The 20,023-nt window shown below is 44.5% G+C and overlaps 1 protein-coding gene across 4 annotated transcripts in view; it reads right to left on the bottom strand.

The window, feature by feature from the left end:
• Nucleotides 1–20,023, bottom strand: part of ARSG (arylsulfatase G) — a 128,713-nt gene that overhangs the window by 41,079 nt on the left and 67,611 nt on the right. For all 4 annotated transcript variants that reach the window (XM_066613763.1, XM_066613764.1, XM_066613762.1 and 1 more), the window contains 3 exons: nucleotides 10,072–10,268; nucleotides 6,783–6,863; nucleotides 581–689 (listed from right to left, as the gene is read on the bottom strand). In XM_066613763.1, the coding sequence (XP_066469860.1) occupies nucleotides 581–689; nucleotides 6,783–6,863; nucleotides 10,072–10,268 (387 nt within the window). The remainder of the gene's footprint in view (nucleotides 1–580; nucleotides 690–6,782; nucleotides 6,864–10,071; nucleotides 10,269–20,023) is intronic.

Raw genomic sequence — 20,023 nt, 5'->3', positions numbered from 1 at the left:
TCAGGAGATCCAAGTTCAAATTTCTTCAGAGCCAAGAAGCTTGCTGGTTGAACTTGGGTAAATAATGATCTCTTAGTTCACATAGCTGTTTTGAGACTGAAAACACTATACTGAAGACTGCCCTGAGCCCATGTGACAGTTCATTAAAAAAGGAGCATAAATGACAACTAGTTTAACCATCAGTTCTTCCTAACAGCTTAGGTTAGAATGATCCCAAGACAAAAGATCAGGGTTTCTCCTTCAACTCCTTTGTGAAGCTTTCTGCAATATATCATACAGTAACATCAAGGAAACACATAAAGCGAGTTTCTTGTGATGTCAAGAACAGGGACACAGACGGACCTTGCTATACTTTCCATTGCATAACTTTCCATTGTTCAGAAATGCCATAAAATTAATTCACTGTTCCCAAACTACACACCAAGCCTGACACATGTGGGAGCTGTTCAGCCACTACAAGTGTAGCCACCTGTACTACAGGTGTAATTACACTTGCTATTGCACTGGATCTGCTCACCAATGCCCTGCAGCAGATGGACAATAAAAGAGTCTCAGAACAACTACCATTTTGTTTTCCTACCTCAGCATTGCAGAACTTGTCACATTGGCTGGGATTTTCCCTGCCCAATAGGCCAGAGTAGGAACACGGTGTCCCCCTTCCCAGGTTGTTTGCTTTGCTGAGCTTCCATCTGTGAAATTAAACAGAGAAAATATATTTGAGATCTTTCTGCCAGGACCTTTTCCCCTTAGCCATTAAAGAACATGCAAGCCAAGCCTGCAAAATAGAGCAATTTGAAGCCAGGATGACAGATCCAGAAATGATGAGGAGTTCATTAGGGGACATGAAGATGTGTCAGACAAGAAAAACTAAAAAGAAATCCGTAAAGAGCCCAACAATCCCAATTACATTATAGAACTCTTCTACACTGCCTCCCCTTATTTAGGGTTGGCAACAGCTCAATGCAAGGCGGAAACTAGGATATTTTTAGCCTTTCCCAGATATGAGGGCTCCTGAATCTCTTCTAAATGTTTAGAAAAAGCAGGCTTGGTGCAAAAATGCTAGGCCTGTTCCTGAGTTCAGTCTTACTGAACTGGTTGAGTTTGGTGAGCCATGGTCTCCTGATCTCACTGACTTGTAAAAAAGGGAAGGGAACAAATGTGACTTTCCTCTAGGAGCAGCTGACAAAGCATCTGTCAAGTGCTTTGCACATTACTCATGCTCTATAAATTAGATCCATAAAAGATAAGCAAGATGAATAGATGAGTGGGCTCTAAATGAGAGCAGGGGACCCTCCAGCCTGCTGCTGGCTCCGGAAATTCACTGCGAGGTCAGTTACAATTGTGGTTGAGAGACGGAAATTAAGAGTGGCTGGCCTCAGGTTGGGCTGGAATTTCTCTGCCTTGACTCCCTCCCCACAACAGCAGTGGAAACGAAGTTTGTGAGTCGCTCCCGAATGACACAGACAAGGAAAGTGCCACTGCTACCAAAGGCAAAAGGTAGTCCCTCTGCTTTACATAGATGGCAAAGGAAAATAATAAGCCATGAGGTGGTGTAGGGGTCTTCGACAACAACAAGGTCAGGGGTTCTAATTTATTTTTAAGATGAAGGGAGAATATCTCTGCTTTCTAATCCACTTGTTCAGGCAATGAAATTTTGGCAGCCAAGGATGCATCTGAGGCATTCTGCTGTTCCGATGAGCACAGAACAGGAGGCACACAAGAAATACCTCAATTGATTCCAAGCAGATTCTGCTTTGCTTGCTTGACTAGGCCTCAGAGGCTAGATGGAGGTGAGTGTGACAACATTTTGTTTGTACAACAGAATTTTGGAAACATTCCGTCCAAGATCCAGACTGCAGGAGTGTTCATATACACCTGCCAGAACCACCTTGTTTAAACATAATTTCTCCTGCTGGCATAGTAACCCATTTCCCCCTATGTGTGCTTATGCTGAATCATTACATTCTTCATTTCCTGACAGGCCTTTATGTTGTCTTGCCTAAATTGCCAACTTATCAGGAAAAAAAAATTGCAGCCTGGGTCTTTAACAGCAACTTGAGTGCAGAAATCACTGTGTAAAGCTTTTCACAATGTGGAGGTTTCTCTGTATGCAGAGGCTGTTCAAGACAGGAGGCTCCAAACAAGTATGCCACCTAGCCTTACCTCTGAGATTTACACCTGAGCAAGTGGGGGCCCAACCCAACTTTTCACAGCTGATGCAGCCGTGTCAATGGGACGTGCGCTGCATCATGTGTAGGAGGACAGTCCAACAACAGACCTTGGACTGGAGGACCCATCCTCCAGATCTAGATTTGGGTACAGCTACCCTGACCTGCATAGACATACCCTGCATAGTCCAACCCAACCCTGATAAATGAAATACCTCCTGCTTTCCATTGAGCTTTAATTAGTTTGGTTGAATTGGCTTGTCTGAGCTTTTTTGAACCAAAAGGCTCTGTTTTAAAACAATCTGCAAATGGCTTAAGTGAACAAACTGAATTCAAGTGACTTTTAACAAATCCCACGAATCAATATGATGCTGGCTAATCTACCAACACAGAATGGTGCAGTGCCCTTAAACACACAAGGCACCGAGGATACAGTAGCCTTAATAGAACCTTTTCCTGGATTGGCTTCTTGTTGCAGTACACATCCACACTAACACATAACCATGGGCTCGTATTTAAATAATAAAACGTTACGCAAGGATTCTCTTGCATCAAATTACAAAGGCCAAGGCTTCTGGGGAAAATCTGACAGAAACAGAATGTTCCCTTGTAAGGGGGGGGGGGGAAAGCCTCAAACATAACCCTTGGAAAAGACAAAAAGGGAAAATTACCAGCAGAGAAGATGACCCTGAACCACTTACGCACATGTCATTCTTCTCAAGGCACAAATCAAGATCCCTCCTAGAGGACTGTCCCTCAGGGAAGGGGTCAATAGATCATCACACATTGCAAGGCCCAAAGAGCAGTCTCCAGTTAACAAGGTTGGGGAAGGCATCTGCTCAAGTTTCTGGAAAGACACTGCTAGTCACCATGTGAAACAGCAATCACACACAGTTCATATTATCAACGTGCCATGGTGGTGGAGTGAACAGTGAGAGGGAACGCTAGTTGAGCGTTTCATTGCCTGATAACACCCTTCACGAATTAAGGTACTGCAGTTGTGTTAGCACTTCAAGATGCTGAAAAGAGGCAGGGATTGTGGGGCAATTCAGACAACCTATGGCTTGCAATGGTGCTTGAAATCTGACATCTCTCCGCCCAAAGTCAACCACCCCTGTGCAATTACTGCAGCCTCTACAACTAAGCTGTCAGCTCACTACAGCAAACTGATGTAAACTACAGAATTTGCAGTGGCATATGACTGTGCTTGAGGATCACAAGCAGAAGCTAATATGCAGCACAAGCAATTAATGGCTGTGCAAAGCTGCCCTTGGAACTAAGTCAGAATACCAAGAATATCCAGATCGAGTTCTCAGGGTTGTTTTGCTATGAGCACAACCTGCCACACAACTAAAATGCCAAAAGTGCATTGGCAGGGATGGTATTGTTACAGTGGACTGAACTGAACTGCAAGTTGCACAAGGTACTGGGAGCCTGTCCCCCAAAATATATTCTATCAATACCAGAGGCAAATTAGCCAATCGCTGCTAAAGGTTTCATCAACACCACCAAACCCCTTCATGCATTAAAATACAAATTCCCTAGGCCCCTCAATCAAACGATTTGGATGTCTTCCTCTCAATGCACTGGCAGAGAAGAAAACTATCAATATCAAAATCTATTGTACCTAGTCCATCATCTCATGGTGCCACCAGAAGACCACTGTAAAGTCCACAGGCAGGACATGAAGGCAATGGTCCTTCTACTGCCTGTCTTACCCTAGTAACTGGCATGCTCGCAAGCTGCCTCTAAACCTAGAGGTTCCATATGGTCATCATATCTAATAGCCCTTGATAGTCTGTCCCCCATGAACAGAACTCCCTTTTAAAGTTACCAAGGCCATTGGCCAAAACTACACCTTGTAATGGTGAATTCTAGGAATAAAATACATGTTGTGTACTTTTCTTCGAATAAGCACGGAATACTGAAAGCAGGATGTCCATTTGTAATTTATAATGGGATGATGGCTCTAGGAAACAAGAACTGTTTAAACCAATTTTTGCAAGTGCAACGTTCAATCGTAGGCCTGCAAACTAGCGTTTAAAACTATGAGTGGCTTTTTAAACAAAGACAGCATGTCCTTGGATGATGAGTTCTACAGCAGCTTTTTATTGTACATTTCTGATTATTTCTTTCTATATTTGGAAGCTGGCAGGAGATGTAGAAATCTCTGCTACTTCTATTCCCCAAGAGCAAATGGGGAAATCTCTCTCCCTCTTCCCCCCCCCCCTCTCTCACACACACACAGGGTGACAGAAGCAGAAAAGCACTTTTTCATGCTGCAGTCTCCTGGCTACCTCAGCAGAAATAATCCAATGCACTTGCTCAGCATTGAGGGAGAAACCCAAACACAGCTACAAGGAGATTTTTAAGCACATGCATGCATGCATGCACACACACAATGAAAAAGAAAGGAAACATCTTTGGACATTTGGAACCTCCAAAGAAGAAACAATGTTTTCATGAAATGACTGGTTAGAACCATGCAATCCCAAAGCAAACCCCTTGAAGTCTCCATCGCAGCAGAAAGAAATCACACTGCAGCCAATAAGGGGATGGCAGCACTGTTGGGTTGTTAGTTTTTTTTTTCTTCTGGAGCAGTGCTGACATGCACTGCTTATATTACAGCACATTTCTGCCCATGGGCTGCTCTTTCCAACAGTTCCATTTAAAAAAATGGGAGCATCTGTACATTCTTGGTTACTGTTGAGTGGTCTAACTTTTCCTATGGAAGAAAGGTGTGGTTTGCTTTACTATATTCTCTAAGTTTCTGGTAGTACATGGACAGCCCAGAAAAGACATTAGAGCCCAATCCTATGCATGTCTACTCATACATAAATACCATTATACTCAACGGGGCTTGCTCCCAGCCTTATAGCACAATCCTATTGGACAAATCTGCCGGCAGAATAATTGTTCTGCCAGCAGAGACTGCCTTATGAGGGGTGGTGGCCCCACATAGCAGTGGCTTGGGAGAAAGCCTGTCAATCTAGGTAAGTCTGTGGGAGAGATGGGATGGGGTAGATGGGGAGCAGGGTGGATTGGTCTGTGAAGGGGATAGATTTGGTGGCGGCGGCAGCCACCAAATTCAAACCCCCTTCTGGGCTCTCTCAAGAGGGACAATGCCTCTGCGCATTTTTCTCTCTGTGGTGATATCCTAACTAACTGGTGCAAATGTCTGTCAGTATGGCACTGTGCAAACATGTGACAGTATTTACTTAATTTGTTTTCAAAACATCATCTATAAGAAGATTAAGGGCTCCAGTCTCTCATAATTTGAACTTCCATTCAAGTTAACAATGGGGACATAGCTATTACTATTGTGTCCAAAAATATGCACTGAAGTGTTGTGGTAATAATCCTAAATTTCCGGTGGGATCTGTTCCCCACATCCCCAGAAAAAGACAAGATCTTTTCCCCCTCTGCAGTCAATGCCCAAACACAAGGCATATGTTCAAGTCAAGGGTATTAGAACCATTTGCAAATCCTTATAGCTTGAAGAACATGGGGGGCTCTTATAAACTCTTCAGAAACAAGTTTTTAAAGCCCCCAAATTCCTTCCTCTCCTTCCCACTAGCCCTCCTCACCCCCAAAAGTCCTCTCCCCCCTTTCTTTTATTGGTAAAGCAGCAGCATAAGGGGAGAGAAGGGGTTTGTCTTCCTCTATTTTCATCACTTAGGCACACTGAGCAGCTGTGTACCAGGCACAAAGCCCTGGTACAGCTCCCCTGTACAAGGGAGAGGCGCTTTTTCTGCAGATACTGCAAATGCAGCAGCACTAAGGTCTCTCCTGTAGCCCCCCGGCACTGCTACCTCAGAACATGGCTACTCAGTCTATTAGGGTGACAGAGAGGGAGGCAAGGGGATACAAATGTCTCCTTCTGTGTACTGCTGCAGCTCCTGCCATTCCCACCACTGGACAGGTAAATAAGGAGAAGGAAGGAAGGAAATTTTGGGGAGTGGGGGGGGGGCATGACAGGAAGTGTTTTTGAAAATGGTGAGGGGCTGGCAAGGCCAGGGGAAGAGCATTTTTCACAGCCTCAAAATGATTAAGAACACTGAACTGAATTCTGATTTTTTTTTCTCAGATGGTCAGATCCAAATTAACCTAAGGCAAGGATGGGAGAGCTCCCCTATCCCTGACAGGCCTTAATGAAGCACTTGTAAAAAAAAAAAAAAAAAAACTACCTCTGATTTTGAAAAAGGAGACCTATGGCAAATGAATCCTTCCCACTATTACCTAAGGGGAAAATTAAAATTGGTTTTTTCCTACCTATTCCCCCTCCCTTTTACACAGTCACATAAAGGAATGTGTGTCCCAGTTGCAGTGTTCACATGTTGACCAAAAGGGGGAGTTTAAGCAGGATCAACCATATCGCAAGCACAAAGCACACTCACATAACCATGTGACTAAAAGTATAAAAGCAAGCCAGTGTCTTTGTTCAGGGCCACACCCTGAGTAGCTTTGCTAGGTGTTGGTCCTGCTGCAGTAAATAGTTAAGCTTCCTCCGGTTGTCCGTGTCATTTCTTAACTCGCACCTTCAGGTAATGCTTTCAGGTAACACCACCACACAGGTAGATCAGCCACACAAGCCTTAAACAAATGAACAGCTACCTCTTCTCCTCTGCCACTCTCCAGTGTATGGACCAACACTTCCTGCAAATTCACACTTCTCAGACCAAGGGCCATTGTCTCCTAGGAGGAAAACAGACACTTGGTTGAAAAACAGAGCAGAAAGGAACAATGAATTCAAAACCAGAACAGCTGGTTAACGCAAGTCACAGTGTTGCAAGGTGCAACAACAGTTCTTGTCCTACTCAAATGAATTTCACTCATGTTAATAAAAGCTACTTCCAGTGTATGATTATGAAGTGCATAGGAAGAGTACAAGTTCCCATTTAATCCAATATTAAATGATTTATTTTGCCAACCTGAGGGAGGCAGAGGAACCAGTCACAAGAAAAAAACAACAACAGAATTTCATTTCTGTTTGCAGGTAGACATTATCAACCTGTTCCTAAAGTGGGATATGGTGGGATCTTAGGATCCAATCCTAACCAACATTCTAGTGCTGATGCTGGGGTGCCAACAGGGTATGCAATGCATCCTGTGGTGGAAGGGCAGTCATGGAGACCTCCTCAAGGTAAGGGAACTAGTGTTCCCTTACCCCATAGCTGTATTGTGGCTGCATCAGCACTGGAAAGTTGGATAGGATTGGGCCCTTAGAGACCTAAAAGGAAGGGAGTGAAGAGGGGAAGCAGGGTATAAGGCTGTCCCCACCACAACCCTTGCCAAAACAGAAAAAAGTAACAGACTGTTCCTTCCTGCCTTGTCTCTGAGTCTAGTTAGTACTTTCCTCACAATTACAGCTTCAGAAGTAAAGGGCTGGATCATCCTTCCCTTTGTCATGAAGGACTGGGAACAAGAAAGTTTTCTCCAAGTCCAGTTTACCACCACCACTTCAGCAATCCATTTGCTGAAACAGAATGGTTAAAAAAAGTGTCCTTGCTTCCATCCTTCGTCCCAGAATACCCTGTGAATTCCTACAAGTATACTGTAAAAACAAATTAGCACCCACCCCCAACACACTTTCTTAATCAAATCAATTGTCAGAAAGAAATCTGATCATAAGTTAACTATTAATTGTGGAAGAGAAAACATGCAGGCATTAAAATACTAATTTGCCACTCTGCGGCTAACAGCATCTTTGAAGGCTGATTTGGGTTGGGGAATCAGCACTAGGGAAAAGGGGTATGCTCCCAGGTCCAATCCAAACCAATTGCCCACTCCCATGGCTGCTTTTTCAAAAAGAAAATGAAATTGGGAATCCCGATCATGAAACTCACACATGATGTCTAGTTTGGCCCTTAGAGAGGTACTGCTTTCCCCCAGTGAATGAAGGTTACCTTCAGATGAAAAAATAACATATTTCTTCCCTGACATGAAGAACTTAAATAACTCGGTGCCGAGAATGGTGGGGGGGACGGGACTGGAAGCAAAAGTCTGGTTTGGAATTTAATGAGCTGCAGAGCAGTTCCTGTTATTTGGAAGAAAGTGACCTCATTAAAAGTGGATTTTATTCTTATTTAATGAGTATTTTGTTCTTATTTAATGATCTATGCTTTAATTTTCTACACATGGGTGACAAAGTTCGTTAGTTAGACAAAGACTAACATGACAGAATTTACTAAAGGCACCCAACATCTGTGATGCCCTCAAATTTTGCACAGTCTCAGAATGTGAAACTGCAGAAATGGTAAACTTAGGCCTGTCCAGGGAGGCATGTCACACGCGGCTCTATGATACCCAAACCACTGGCAACTTGGCTAACTCTGCAGGCGTGGGCAGAGAAGTTCTTTCTGTTGCACAATGTAGTATGCAAGATGCAGTAATGTGCACAGCTGACAAAGCAGCTGTAGACCATCCATTCCCTGGGCAGGAAATTACAGAAATCCAATGGTAAGAGCAGGACATAAATTAAATAAATAATTGGACGGCGGGGAGAGATAGAATATGGCACTCAAGGGAAAAAAATGCAAATGCTATTCCAATTAATGAATTCAGTTGAATGTCACTAACAGGTTGTGATGAATGACAGGATTCCCTTACACACACACACACACAACCATTTCCTTTAAGGAGAGCCTCAGAACAAGATTCAGTAAGAAAGACGCTTGCCTGAGACACTCAGAAAAACTGCATGGCCTTGCAGGCAGATCATTTTGTGGGTTTGCTGTTTTTGTCTGGACAACAGTCCTAGTCAGTCCACCAGCTGGGATCAGCTTGCACCAGACTATGTAACCTACACGAGTCTACGTAACCAGGTCAGAGAGCTGGTAGAAATATCCAGGTAGTCATAAAATATCTATCAGATGGACCAGTGATATCACTGAACCCAGGACTTTTCGAGTCAAGGCTAGGAATGCTTGTGTGCATTCCAGCTTGGCTCCCTCAGAGACTGCGCCTTCTGGGAACAAGAGAGGTGCAATGGACTCTTCAAGCTGACTTTAGAGTAAATATACTAAGGGCGCAATCCTAACCAACTTTCTAGCACCAAGGTAAGGGCAATGCAGCTCCGAGGTAAGAAAACAAACATTGCCTTACTTTAAGAAGGCCTCCATGACTGCCCCCAACTGCAGGATGCAGTACATGCCCCATTGGCACAGCTATGCCAGTGCTGGAAAGCTGGTTAGGATTGCGCCCTAAGAGAATGGCAAGATTTAGATGCATCAGGGAATTATTTGCTTTACATTTGCCTGTAATTGCCTGCTTGTGTTTTTGCTAACATCCACACCTGGACACTTCCAAGACTGTTTTACTCTTACACCTTTGATTATCCATCACCCTTTTAAAGTTTTATTACATTTTACATTTTAATCCCTTACTTGTGTGTGGTTAGTTAAACTCAACTGAAGTCTTGCCCAGTCCTAAACCCTGGGCAACACACTACAGCCTAGATTTGTGGGGAATGAGTTGCAAAACTGGGAGAGGGGCTTTCAAGGATAGCTGGACTCTCTCTCTCTCTTGCTTTGTCCTCATGGTGGCAGCAAAGTCTACACATTTTGGCCCTGACATAGGGGCAGATTAGGCAAAAAGAGGGAGGCACCTGCACCAGGGATCCCCTCTGCTCAGATCACCACACAGCCACTCATGTTCAATGGAGATTTCAGCTGGGCCGACACCATTTAAACACCATTTCTAAAGGGCCATACAAAACTGCTAGCTGAATTGTGTACAGCGTTCCGTGAAGCACTCCCCATTTGTTAAACTACTCAGGTCATTTCATCATACCCCACTGAATCCAAACAGTCTCCTTGTGTTCCCTGCAGACCCTAGAGTAGTACCCATTAAAATCAGCTATCTTAGTAATCTTTGTTACAGCGACTGGGTTTTACGGCTTCACCTGTGAACCAGAGGAATGTGTTTTCCTTTGCAATGCTGTCAACTTTGTCCTTTATTTGTCCTATGAGGGCATCCATCTCTCTCAGGCTCACTCCATATGGATCTGGACAAGACATATTCCAAGGTGGTTCAGCCAACACCAAAGGCACATGCATGTGAGCCAGGGCGAGGTATAGGAAGAATGGGTGGCCACTCTGGCTAAACCAGAAAAACAGAAATATATGCTGGTTAATCAAGTGGAAGAAGGTATGGCTGAAACAGAACGGAAGGACAAGACTGTCCAATATGACTGCTCCCTTTACCATAGAAAGCCTTTGAGTTCACCAGAAGCCAAAATGCTGTCCTGAAATTCTCACTGTTAATATTCTTCAACTCCTTCCTCTGCAGACTTGCAGTTTATTTATTTATTTATACCGTTATTATATACCACCTTTCTTTGGTAGTCAGATTTCTCCTCAGACTTTAATCCAAGGCGGTTTGCATAGGCAGGCTGCTGTAAACCCCCGTAGGGATTTTTACAATTGAATAGTTCAAGTCTTTCACAGAACTCCTCGTTCCAGCTGGATTCCTTCCCGGTCTGGTCAGTTCAACCATTCATTTCAGTTACTTATGTTTTTTTGAACCTTTCTACCTCTAGGAAACCCCTTCACATCTGTCATGGACTGCCACTCTTTTGTAGGGGAATCAAGCGTGCGTTCTAGGGTCCTTTCCTGTGGCTGTACACCACAGGAAAAAAAAACAAATAAAGGTAAGTGCACTGGCCTTCACTAAAGCTATTAGTTATCTTCTCACTGAAGATTCGAGGATATGTTTTTGAAGAACTGGTACACAGTTTGAAAACTACTGGTTTAGAGGCCATGTCTGCACTGTGGATGGGAAGCAGGAAGAAAGGCTGTGGGCAAAGCCTCTTTTAGACCAGACACATTAAGGCTGCAATCCTAACCTCACTTTCCTGGAAGTAAGTCCCACTGAACACAATAGGACTTACTTCTGAGTAGACCTGGTTAGGATTGTGCCCTGAGACACTGAAGGACACTGAGACACAGCAACACTGCTTCAGTCACAGGGCAGACATGGCTATAGCGGCATCAGTGCAGTGACGATGCATGAACAGCAGCACACATTTCTAGATGTTCTTCCAATGAACAAACAGCAATGAACACTGGAAGTGACCGCCCCCAAATTCCCCCATTGGTAAGTCATTGCGAAATCAGAGTTAACTGGAAGAGCCATCAGAAATAGTGTTGAAAGGAATGGATAAGAACATAAGAAGAGCCGTGCTGGTCCACCTTCCTGTATCTCACAGCAGCCCACCAGTTGCCTCAGGGAGCACACATAAGACCACAGATACTTGCATCTCGCTGCCACCTCCCTGCATCTAGCATTCTATTTACACTCATACCCCCCCCCCCCCAGCAAGACACCAGACTGCAATTTGGTTGAACTTGTGCAGCCTTATTAAACACAGTGACCAATTTTCAAGGCATGAAACCTACTGAATATACCTTCCCTCCCTTGCCAGTCTGCAGTAAGCGAAAAAACTGCTATCCACGGCCAATTTGGATGACAGAAAAAAATTCCTGCCCGGCTCTCATAATGAGCGACTAGCTAATCTTAGACTGTCCATACCCATCATGGTTTGTCACCTGTGATGGAGTTTTCCTCCAGAAATCAGATGAGTGTTTCCCAAACTTTCAACAGTTGAGGTACCCAACTTTTCTGAATTCAAACTAAAGGCTCACTTCATTCTTGTACCCAAAACAGTTGGTTGGAAGCACACCCAGAACAGTAATTCATGCAGAGATTCCAGGGGTAATCACTTCTAAGGGCCAGTAATTCTGGTATCTCTTATCTCTGCCAGATGGGAAGGGGCAAATCACTCCTGTGGTGAAAACAACAGATTTCCCCCTATTTCCCCCCGGAATTTTGGACCCCAATATCTCCCTAGAAGCTTCTGTGATGTCTTAGCATCTTAAAAAGCTGCTAAATTCTGCTGCAGGAGCCCTTGTCCTGAGCCTTTTTGAATTCAGCGTCATTACAGAACAGTCACATGGATGAAAGACAGGTCAGTTTGAGAATTATGTGCCTACAAGTTTGGGTCCAATTTAGGCAATAGGCTGAGACTGACATGCAACAGCTTAACCCACCTGAACAGGTAGGAGTGCCCAGGTGATTATAAACAATTCAACTGGGTGGACCTCTTTTTAAAAAATAAAAAAATAAAGGGGATCCCAATATTATGAAACTGATACTACACAGAGACACCTGCAGGCAGTAAGCAAACACAAAGGAGCACACAATCACAAAGGCTGGTAAAAAGACTTGCATGCTTCACAGGCCCGAATAAGCCCACGCAAGGGAGCACTTATGGAAAGTATGGGTTGTGTCATGCATCTGCGCTTTCCGTTCTCTTTAGTCAGAAGCCTTTCTCTAAGATGAGCTTGGCAAACTACAGAGAATGTGCAATTCTTGTTATCAAGTTTTTGCTCACCAGTAGCCTCATTAATTCCCTCTGGATATGTAATCAGAGCAAATTCAAGATGTGCCATTTGCAGCAATAAACACACCATTCAGGCACAGAACAATGTTATGAAGGTCAGGTGAAAAAAATGCAAAGAGAGGGTGCAAAGGTTCCTCTCTCAGAAGGAGATTATGTCATAGAGTCATGCAAAGGATGTCAGGCAAATGCCTAGATTCACCTACTCATTTTGTGCCAAGTCACTGTCCATAAGTCCATAAGTCATTCCTAAGAAAAGGTATGTTAGAGTCAACACTTCAGGACTTGCTGTACTTGCCCCTGGAACTGACTGCAGAAGCAAAGCCCTTTGTTACTGCCACTGCCAGTGTTTTAAAATGTAACATGAGCACATGGGAAAACACAATCATGTAGGGAAGGATCCTGTGTAGTGGCCAATGGCACAGCTGTATAATTTAATAATTTGTATAATTTGATGGGACAAATTAATGATCAAGGACCAAAATGTCAGCCTTTTTTCATACCCAGGGGAGAGTGTGATGGCTAGTCTGGAGGTCAGTTGGCTTGTTGAAATGACTCCTTCATTAAATCCAATCATGGGGTTAGCGAGGACCCTAGGAGTCAGGGATCCTTCTTTTGTTTAGCTAAACTTGCTTTGTCCAAAATTAGGAGCTCTTAGGCAGTAACTGATCACAATGCATGACATCAGCCATTCCAACAGACCTTAGAGTCAGTAGCCTTCATTTGAATTTTGGAGCTGTGAAAAGTCCATTTCAATCCCCCCCCCCCCAAAGTCCTTGTTTGAATTTGGAGCATTAATGACTCAGATCAATTAAGGAGGCGGGGGGGGGGGTGACTGCCTAGTTTAATTAAAAGTGTGACTCTCCTGGCCTGTAGATCTGAGGCCTCCTGGCACCAGTCCGGCAAACAGTCATGTTATTGGTATGGCCCATACTCTCTAGTCAGGTACCCAGGACTAAGTACACATGTATGCCTCTTGCGTGCTTTCAAACACTGTAAATGGAATAAAGTACTGACTCTGAAACACCTTTCCTGCAGCATCTTACAGCTGGGTCTGTGGACTGCTAGCACAAATCCAAACTCAATTGCTCCAGGATGTAAGCCAATGCATCACTGACCTGCACATTCTAAGCTGCCAGAATTTCCATGCAATACCATTCCGGGTTAAAAAGATACAGCAATACCTTCCATTACATGGGGGGGATACATTCCCAGGAAGTTGAATGGTGTGTGAAACAGCACTACAGGAAGCATAGTCACAACAAGGCAGGAAACTGACACTGATTGAGTCCATGCTTCCCAGAATGCATTGCTCCCACTGGATGCAACTGTTTACAGCCATGCCAGGACAGGACAGTACAACAAATCAGCATCAAAGGAAGTAGCATTATGGGAGTTATTACTATATAAACCTGTCATCAACTCTTCCTGCTGAGTCAGATTTGCAGGAATCCACAGGCCTATGTGTAGCAGAACTGTTCTTATAAATTCATAATAATAAGTCATATTAATAATATGCTTGTGAGAAATTTTAAATTTTTTCCTCATTTTACATATTGGGGATGGAGATTTCAGATAGTGCCTTAACAAGGCTATTCAAGTAAGAAAACAAGCACTAGCACCCAGTGTTCCCCAAGCAGCAAATCAATGTGATCACACTGGGTCATTTCTCTCCACCCCCATCTCCACCTATCTGCCCTTCTTTAAAACCAAGAATGTCTTGAACATAAGAACAGCCCCACTGGATCAGGCCATAGGCCCATCTAGTCCAGCTTCCTGCATCTCACAGCAGCCCACCAAATGCCCCAGGGAGCACACCAGATAACAAGAGACCTGCATCCTAGTGCCCTCCCTTGCATCTGACATAGCCCATTTCTAAAATCAGGAGGTTGCACACACACATCATGGCTTGTAACCCGTAATGGATTTTTCCTCCAGAAACTTGTCCAATCCCCTTTTAAAGGCATTCAGGCCAGATGCCGTCACCACATCCTGTGGCAAGGAGTTCCACAGACCAACCACACGCTGAGTAAAGAAATATTTTCTTTTGTCTGTCCTAACTCCCCCAACTCTCAATTTTAGCAGATGTTCCCTGGTTCTGGTGTTATGTGAGAGTGTAAAGAGCATCTCTCTATCCACTTTATCCTTCCCATGCGTAATTTTGTATGTCTCAATCATGTCCCCCTCAGGCGTCTCTTTTCTAGGCTGAAGAGGCCCAAACACCGTAGCCTTTCCTCATAAGGAAGGTGCCCCAGCCCAGTAATCATTTTAGTCGCTCTCTTTTGCGCCTTTTCCATTTCCACTATGTCCTTTTTGAGATGTGGCAACCAGAACTGGACGCAATACTCCAGGTGAGGCCTTACCATCGATTTGAATCTTCTATAGTCATGCCTGAAATTTCAGCAGTAATTCTGGAGGAAACAGAGTACAGCAGGAGACAAGTCCACTATTGGTCTCCACCCCACACCTGCAAACACTGCCTGGGATGCACAATGAACTAACTCTAAGGGTGCTTTCAATCAACCCAACTATGTTTCATTCTCGCAATCACAGGAGAAAAAAAAAGTGCTGGAAGTGGTGTCACTCTTTCCTGTTATGAGCCAAGAATGAGATTTTCTGTTTACACAACTTAGGATGTTTTTCTGTTGACTTTTTCCTCCCCTGTTGCTAAGTGTTTACGTCTATAGCACTGGCCCCCACTCCCTGCCTGAGTGACAAGCTCAAAAGTGCTGACAGGGGCCATTTCCTCTCCCACAATGTTGCTCCTAATCTCATTAGTTTTCATTTCCCTGAAATGATCGGCAGGTTTTTCTAGGCACAGTTACTGGCTGTCTTTTTTGCAACAGAGCTTGGGCAACATCAGCCTTCTTTTGCAAGCTCCCCGGCCAGGGGGACTAAATTCTGTGTATCTGGAGGCCACTTCACGTATTACTTTGATATAGTGTACTGATTTTTCTCCCATTAGATGTTAGCTCTCACAAAGCTTGGGAGAACTTTACAACTAAGGGCATTGCCAGACAATCACAAGAATTTCTTTTTCCTTTAGATATACCACTATTATGCTTTATCATCTCACCTAGCACTGGCAGCCAATACCCCCTCTGTGCATAATGTGTAGGAGTAGATTTCCTCCTACTATTCCGTGCTTTCTATTGGAATAGGAGTAGATTTCCTCCTACTATTCCGTGCTTTCTATTGGAATAGGAGTAGATTTCCTCCTACTATTCCATGCTTTCTATTGGAATAGGAGTAGATTTCCTCCTACTATTCCGATGTGGGCAATAGCTGTACTTAGGACTGTCCTAAGGATTGTACAGGCTGTAGAGAAATCAGGAAGGTTAATCAGGGAGAACTGGAACTGGAGAACGGGGTGGGGGGAGGGGGTTTGCAGTAGCAAGAGGGGAGGGAAAGTAGTAAGACAAAGGGAGAGAAGGAGAAAGGGAAATACCAAGGTTTCAGCTGCAGCAAACAAGTGTAGCAGCATTGCAGTTCATTGAAGCAGGGCTACAGGCAAGAAAAGAGATCTTCAGTGGGCCAGGAAATCACTCCACACATTTGCAGTGGGAGGGCCTCTCTCTCCCACCATGTAGTTCCTCTTAACCAGCACTGCAGATACTACAAGGAGGCTCACACAACTCCACCGAGCAGCCAGTGGTTTCAGCAAAGACTGTGACAGTCAAGGAAGTTCCCATCAGCGACCTGGGCCTAATTTTCAAGTCTCCCCCTCAAACAGCTGAAAACAGACTAAGGGTTCAATCCTAACTGCACCCTGAGCCGACACAAGTCCTTGTGCCAGCCCAGGAGGGTTGCAAACATGCTGCAAAGTAAATTTGCACCTCCTTCAGAGTAAGCTGTGCCAGTGCATGGAGGCCAGATCCAGTCTCAGCGCCAGCAGGTGAGTCCGCACCAGCTGAACTAGGCCAGTGCAGGGGTCAGGAGGAGGAGGCATTTCGGGGGGGGGGCAGGCAGGCCTGTGAGTGAGCGGGGAGCAAAAGATGCAGCCAGGACCTAGAAGTTATGCCAGAACCTAGCTCCATTTCTGGGTGGTGTGGAGCGGCTCCAGGCTGCTCCATTCTGCTCAGATCTGCACCATGTGTTTAGGTGGCATGGTAGACTTAATCCCAAGTGGACCCATTAAGGCTGCTGAGGCTCTCTCCAGCTTAAGGGGAATTTTTCCCCCGAGCCTCAGACAGCCCCAAACTTGCGCTGTTCCTCCCGGTCTGCCTGTTCCAGTAAAAGTTAGAATTGCGTTGTAAGTGTCCTAGGGCACAATCCAACCTTGAGTTCGGCTGCCCAAGTCCCTTGGGCCTGCCTGGGAGGGTCACAAATGTGCTGTAAAGCATGTTTGCGCCTCCTCAGGAGGAAGCCAGGCCAGTGCTCCCAGAAGCACCAGCCTGTGGAGTTTGATGGAGGCCCCCGTGCTGGCTTCTTCCCGGCTCCTTGTGTCGGCTCAGATGAGCCGACACAAGGGTGACAAGTAGGCGTGGGGGAGGTGGGGAGGGGGAGGGAGAGAGGCGTTCCTGTGTGGGGGGAGGGAGGGTGATAGGTGGCCCTGGGGCGGGTGCGTGGGGAGGCGGGGCAGGGATCTGGCAGTTATGCTGGATCCCAAATCCCATCCCCAGGGAGAACGGAGCGGCTTCAAGCCGCTCTGCTCTCCTCTGACTTGTGCTACCTCAGGAGGTGGCGCAAGGCTGAGGGGACCCATTGGGACCAGCAGCCCTTACCCAGGGCTAAGGGAAAAAGTTTCCCCTTGCCTCTGGCTAAGCCACTGCTGGCCACAATCCTGCGCTGGATACAGCACAAACCTCCCGGCTTGCCTGATCCAGTGCAAGTTAGGATTGCACCCCTAGACTCACAGACACGTAACACTCATAGCAAGGAAGAAAAAAGAAAAGCACTAAGCATGTGGTCAATCTGACTGCACACAAGACAAGAAGACATAAGGGGGTTTTCTTTGAGTTTTTATACTGATCAATGGCCAGGCTTGCCAAAGACCAAGGTGACCTAACCGTTTTTGCTATTTTTGAGTTCTAAGCATTGCAGAAATGATGCGGCTTGGTTGCCAAGACCAATCTCTTGTTACAAAGTGGGGCAAAAGACAGAAGAAGGACTGAAAAGCAAACTGAGTGGCTAGACCCAATGTAAAAGCGTTGACCAAACTTGCTCACCATAAGAGTCACATACGATTAACTTCAGATGTTTGAGAGCCCCAAGAGAGATATTTGAAAGCTGCAATACTTAAGAAGCATTTTAATTCTTATATATATTTGCTCATCACGAACGTTAAGCTTACATTTTAATCCAGTGGACGACCATACATAGACTGAGATTTTCAAGCTTTATAATTACGTACCATATATAAATAATTATAAAGTTATAATTATTTTTATAATTATTTTCTTTCTTTCTTATTTTCCTTATATGTTAATTGTGATGCAAAAAGAGCTGCACATTATGTCAAAGAGCCACACAGTTGCAGTTTGGCTGAGGCATAGTGACCCTTGACCCTAAACTGTAAAGTCACTGGATAGCCCAGTATAAGTATAAGCAAAGAAAGAATCATTTTAAAAGTCTGACTAAAGCATGGAAAAACACAGAATAGAAGAAGCTGTTTGACTTGATTTAAAAGCAAAATTGTATTCTCACAGAGCTGCTTAGGCGTAAACACCTTGGAATGCAAATAGATAATATTGCTAGGTAAAGAGCAGATAGGCCCCAACCTGGCAGAAGTAGGACAGTCTGCCTGTGTTCGTTTATAGTTTTTAATTGTTATTCTTCCATGCTTTCAAAGGAAAAGACACATATAGGTAAATAGTCTTTGCCCTAAAGTGTAACCAACATATATGGGGACATAGTAGTCATTAGAAGTAAGTCTTAAGCAACCTTTGCTGCTTGATTTTAGAAAAGTCTTAAGAACAGACAAAAGCTTTAACATTGCAGGAAGGTTTCACAGGTGTTTCTAGGTTGACATTAGCATAGGAGAAGGCAAGAAGAAGACAGAAAAGCACGTCTGGCTTCTCTGCTCATTAACCGCTCTGCTATCAGTTGGCAATGTTTCTTGGCAAACTAACAAAGCAACTAGCTAGCTAACCACAGACACTTGCAAGAGATGAACTTTAGAAGACAGCACACATTTTAATTAGATAAGCAAGCATCCTTGAACAAGTCAAAGTGAGACAAGGCTACTCCCTCTCTGAAAGTAATGAGAGGGCGAGAAGATGAAGGGACAGAGTGGAAAGTATCAGGAAACTTCTGCTTTTGGAGACTCTTTGTTTGAATTGCAACTGAAATAGAGGCAGGCCATAGGGGACTAAAAGTTACTTGAAAAGTTTAAGAGAGCAAAGAAGCTGGATGAAGCCTTAGTTCAGAGAAATTACACCTTAGCAGGTGCTAGGCAACCACTGAAGAGGAATGAGGTCACTTCTTAGCAAGGATATACACCACTATGCCTGCCAATATCTTTCATGCTTTTTAGGGCAAAAGACATATCCCTTAATATCAATGTACTCAAGGTAACTGGTCACAATAGTTATATAGAATTAAGACATAGAAGTCAAAACGTTTGATTTTAGTGAAACTGTTAAAGGAAGTTTAAAGGTCTTTGCTTCGCAGAGGTTTGCAGAGGGCTCCACAGTTTTTTACTAAACCCAGGAGAAGAAATGCAGAAGAAATAAGATAGGTGGCTCAAGCAAGGCCATCCTAATTAGGATGAGTCTGAAGGGGATGTATGCCAAGAAATGGGTCTGAAGTTCTGCCAAAGGTGAGGTCTTCACACCTGTCTTTGAGCATTGTGTCATCTCTTTAATGAGGATAGTCTAAACCTTGTCAAAACAATTTTTAATAGAATTGATGGATGTGAAAAAGGGTCAACAATGGGTCAACACTGGATATTTGTTGCAACCTTCAGTCCCAAAAGACTATGGTATCGCCCCCATGAAAGGTGGTTCTGGAACAATGTCTAGTGTGGCTGAAAAGGCCAATTCGGGAGTGACAATCCCTTCCACACTGGGAGCAAGTGCAGTCTGTCCCTGGTCTGTCTCCCTGGCTATGGGCCTTCCTTCTTTGCCTCTTAGCCTCAGACTGTTGGCCAAGTGTCTCTTCAAACTGGGAAAGGCCATGCTGCACAGCCTGCCTCCAAGCGGGCCGCTCAGAGGCCAGGGATTCCCACTTGTTGAGTTCCACTCCTAAGGCCTTCAGATCCCTCTTACAGATGTCCTTGTATCGCAGCTGTGGTCTACCTGTAGGGCGCTTTCCTTGCACGAGTTCTCCATAGAGGAGATCCTTTGGGATCCGGCCATCATCCAAGATGATGTTATAGCACACTCTACTGGTTTTTGAAAACTTTGTAATGCAATATGTTTAATTGTTTAATTTTACCTTTTATGGGAACTGTAACCTGAAACAAGCCTATCAGGTGTCTCTAAAGTTATCTATAGCCTATTAAGAGTTAGCCCCA

Source organism: Tiliqua scincoides, chromosome 2 (genome assembly GCF_035046505.1).
Source record: "Tiliqua scincoides isolate rTilSci1 chromosome 2, rTilSci1.hap2, whole genome shotgun sequence".
In the NCBI taxonomy this organism is placed as follows: Eukaryota; Metazoa; Chordata; class Lepidosauria; order Squamata; family Scincidae; genus Tiliqua; species Tiliqua scincoides.
The sequence above is the reverse complement of the archived record's forward strand: the minus strand, read 5'-3'. Positions and strand labels throughout refer to the sequence as shown.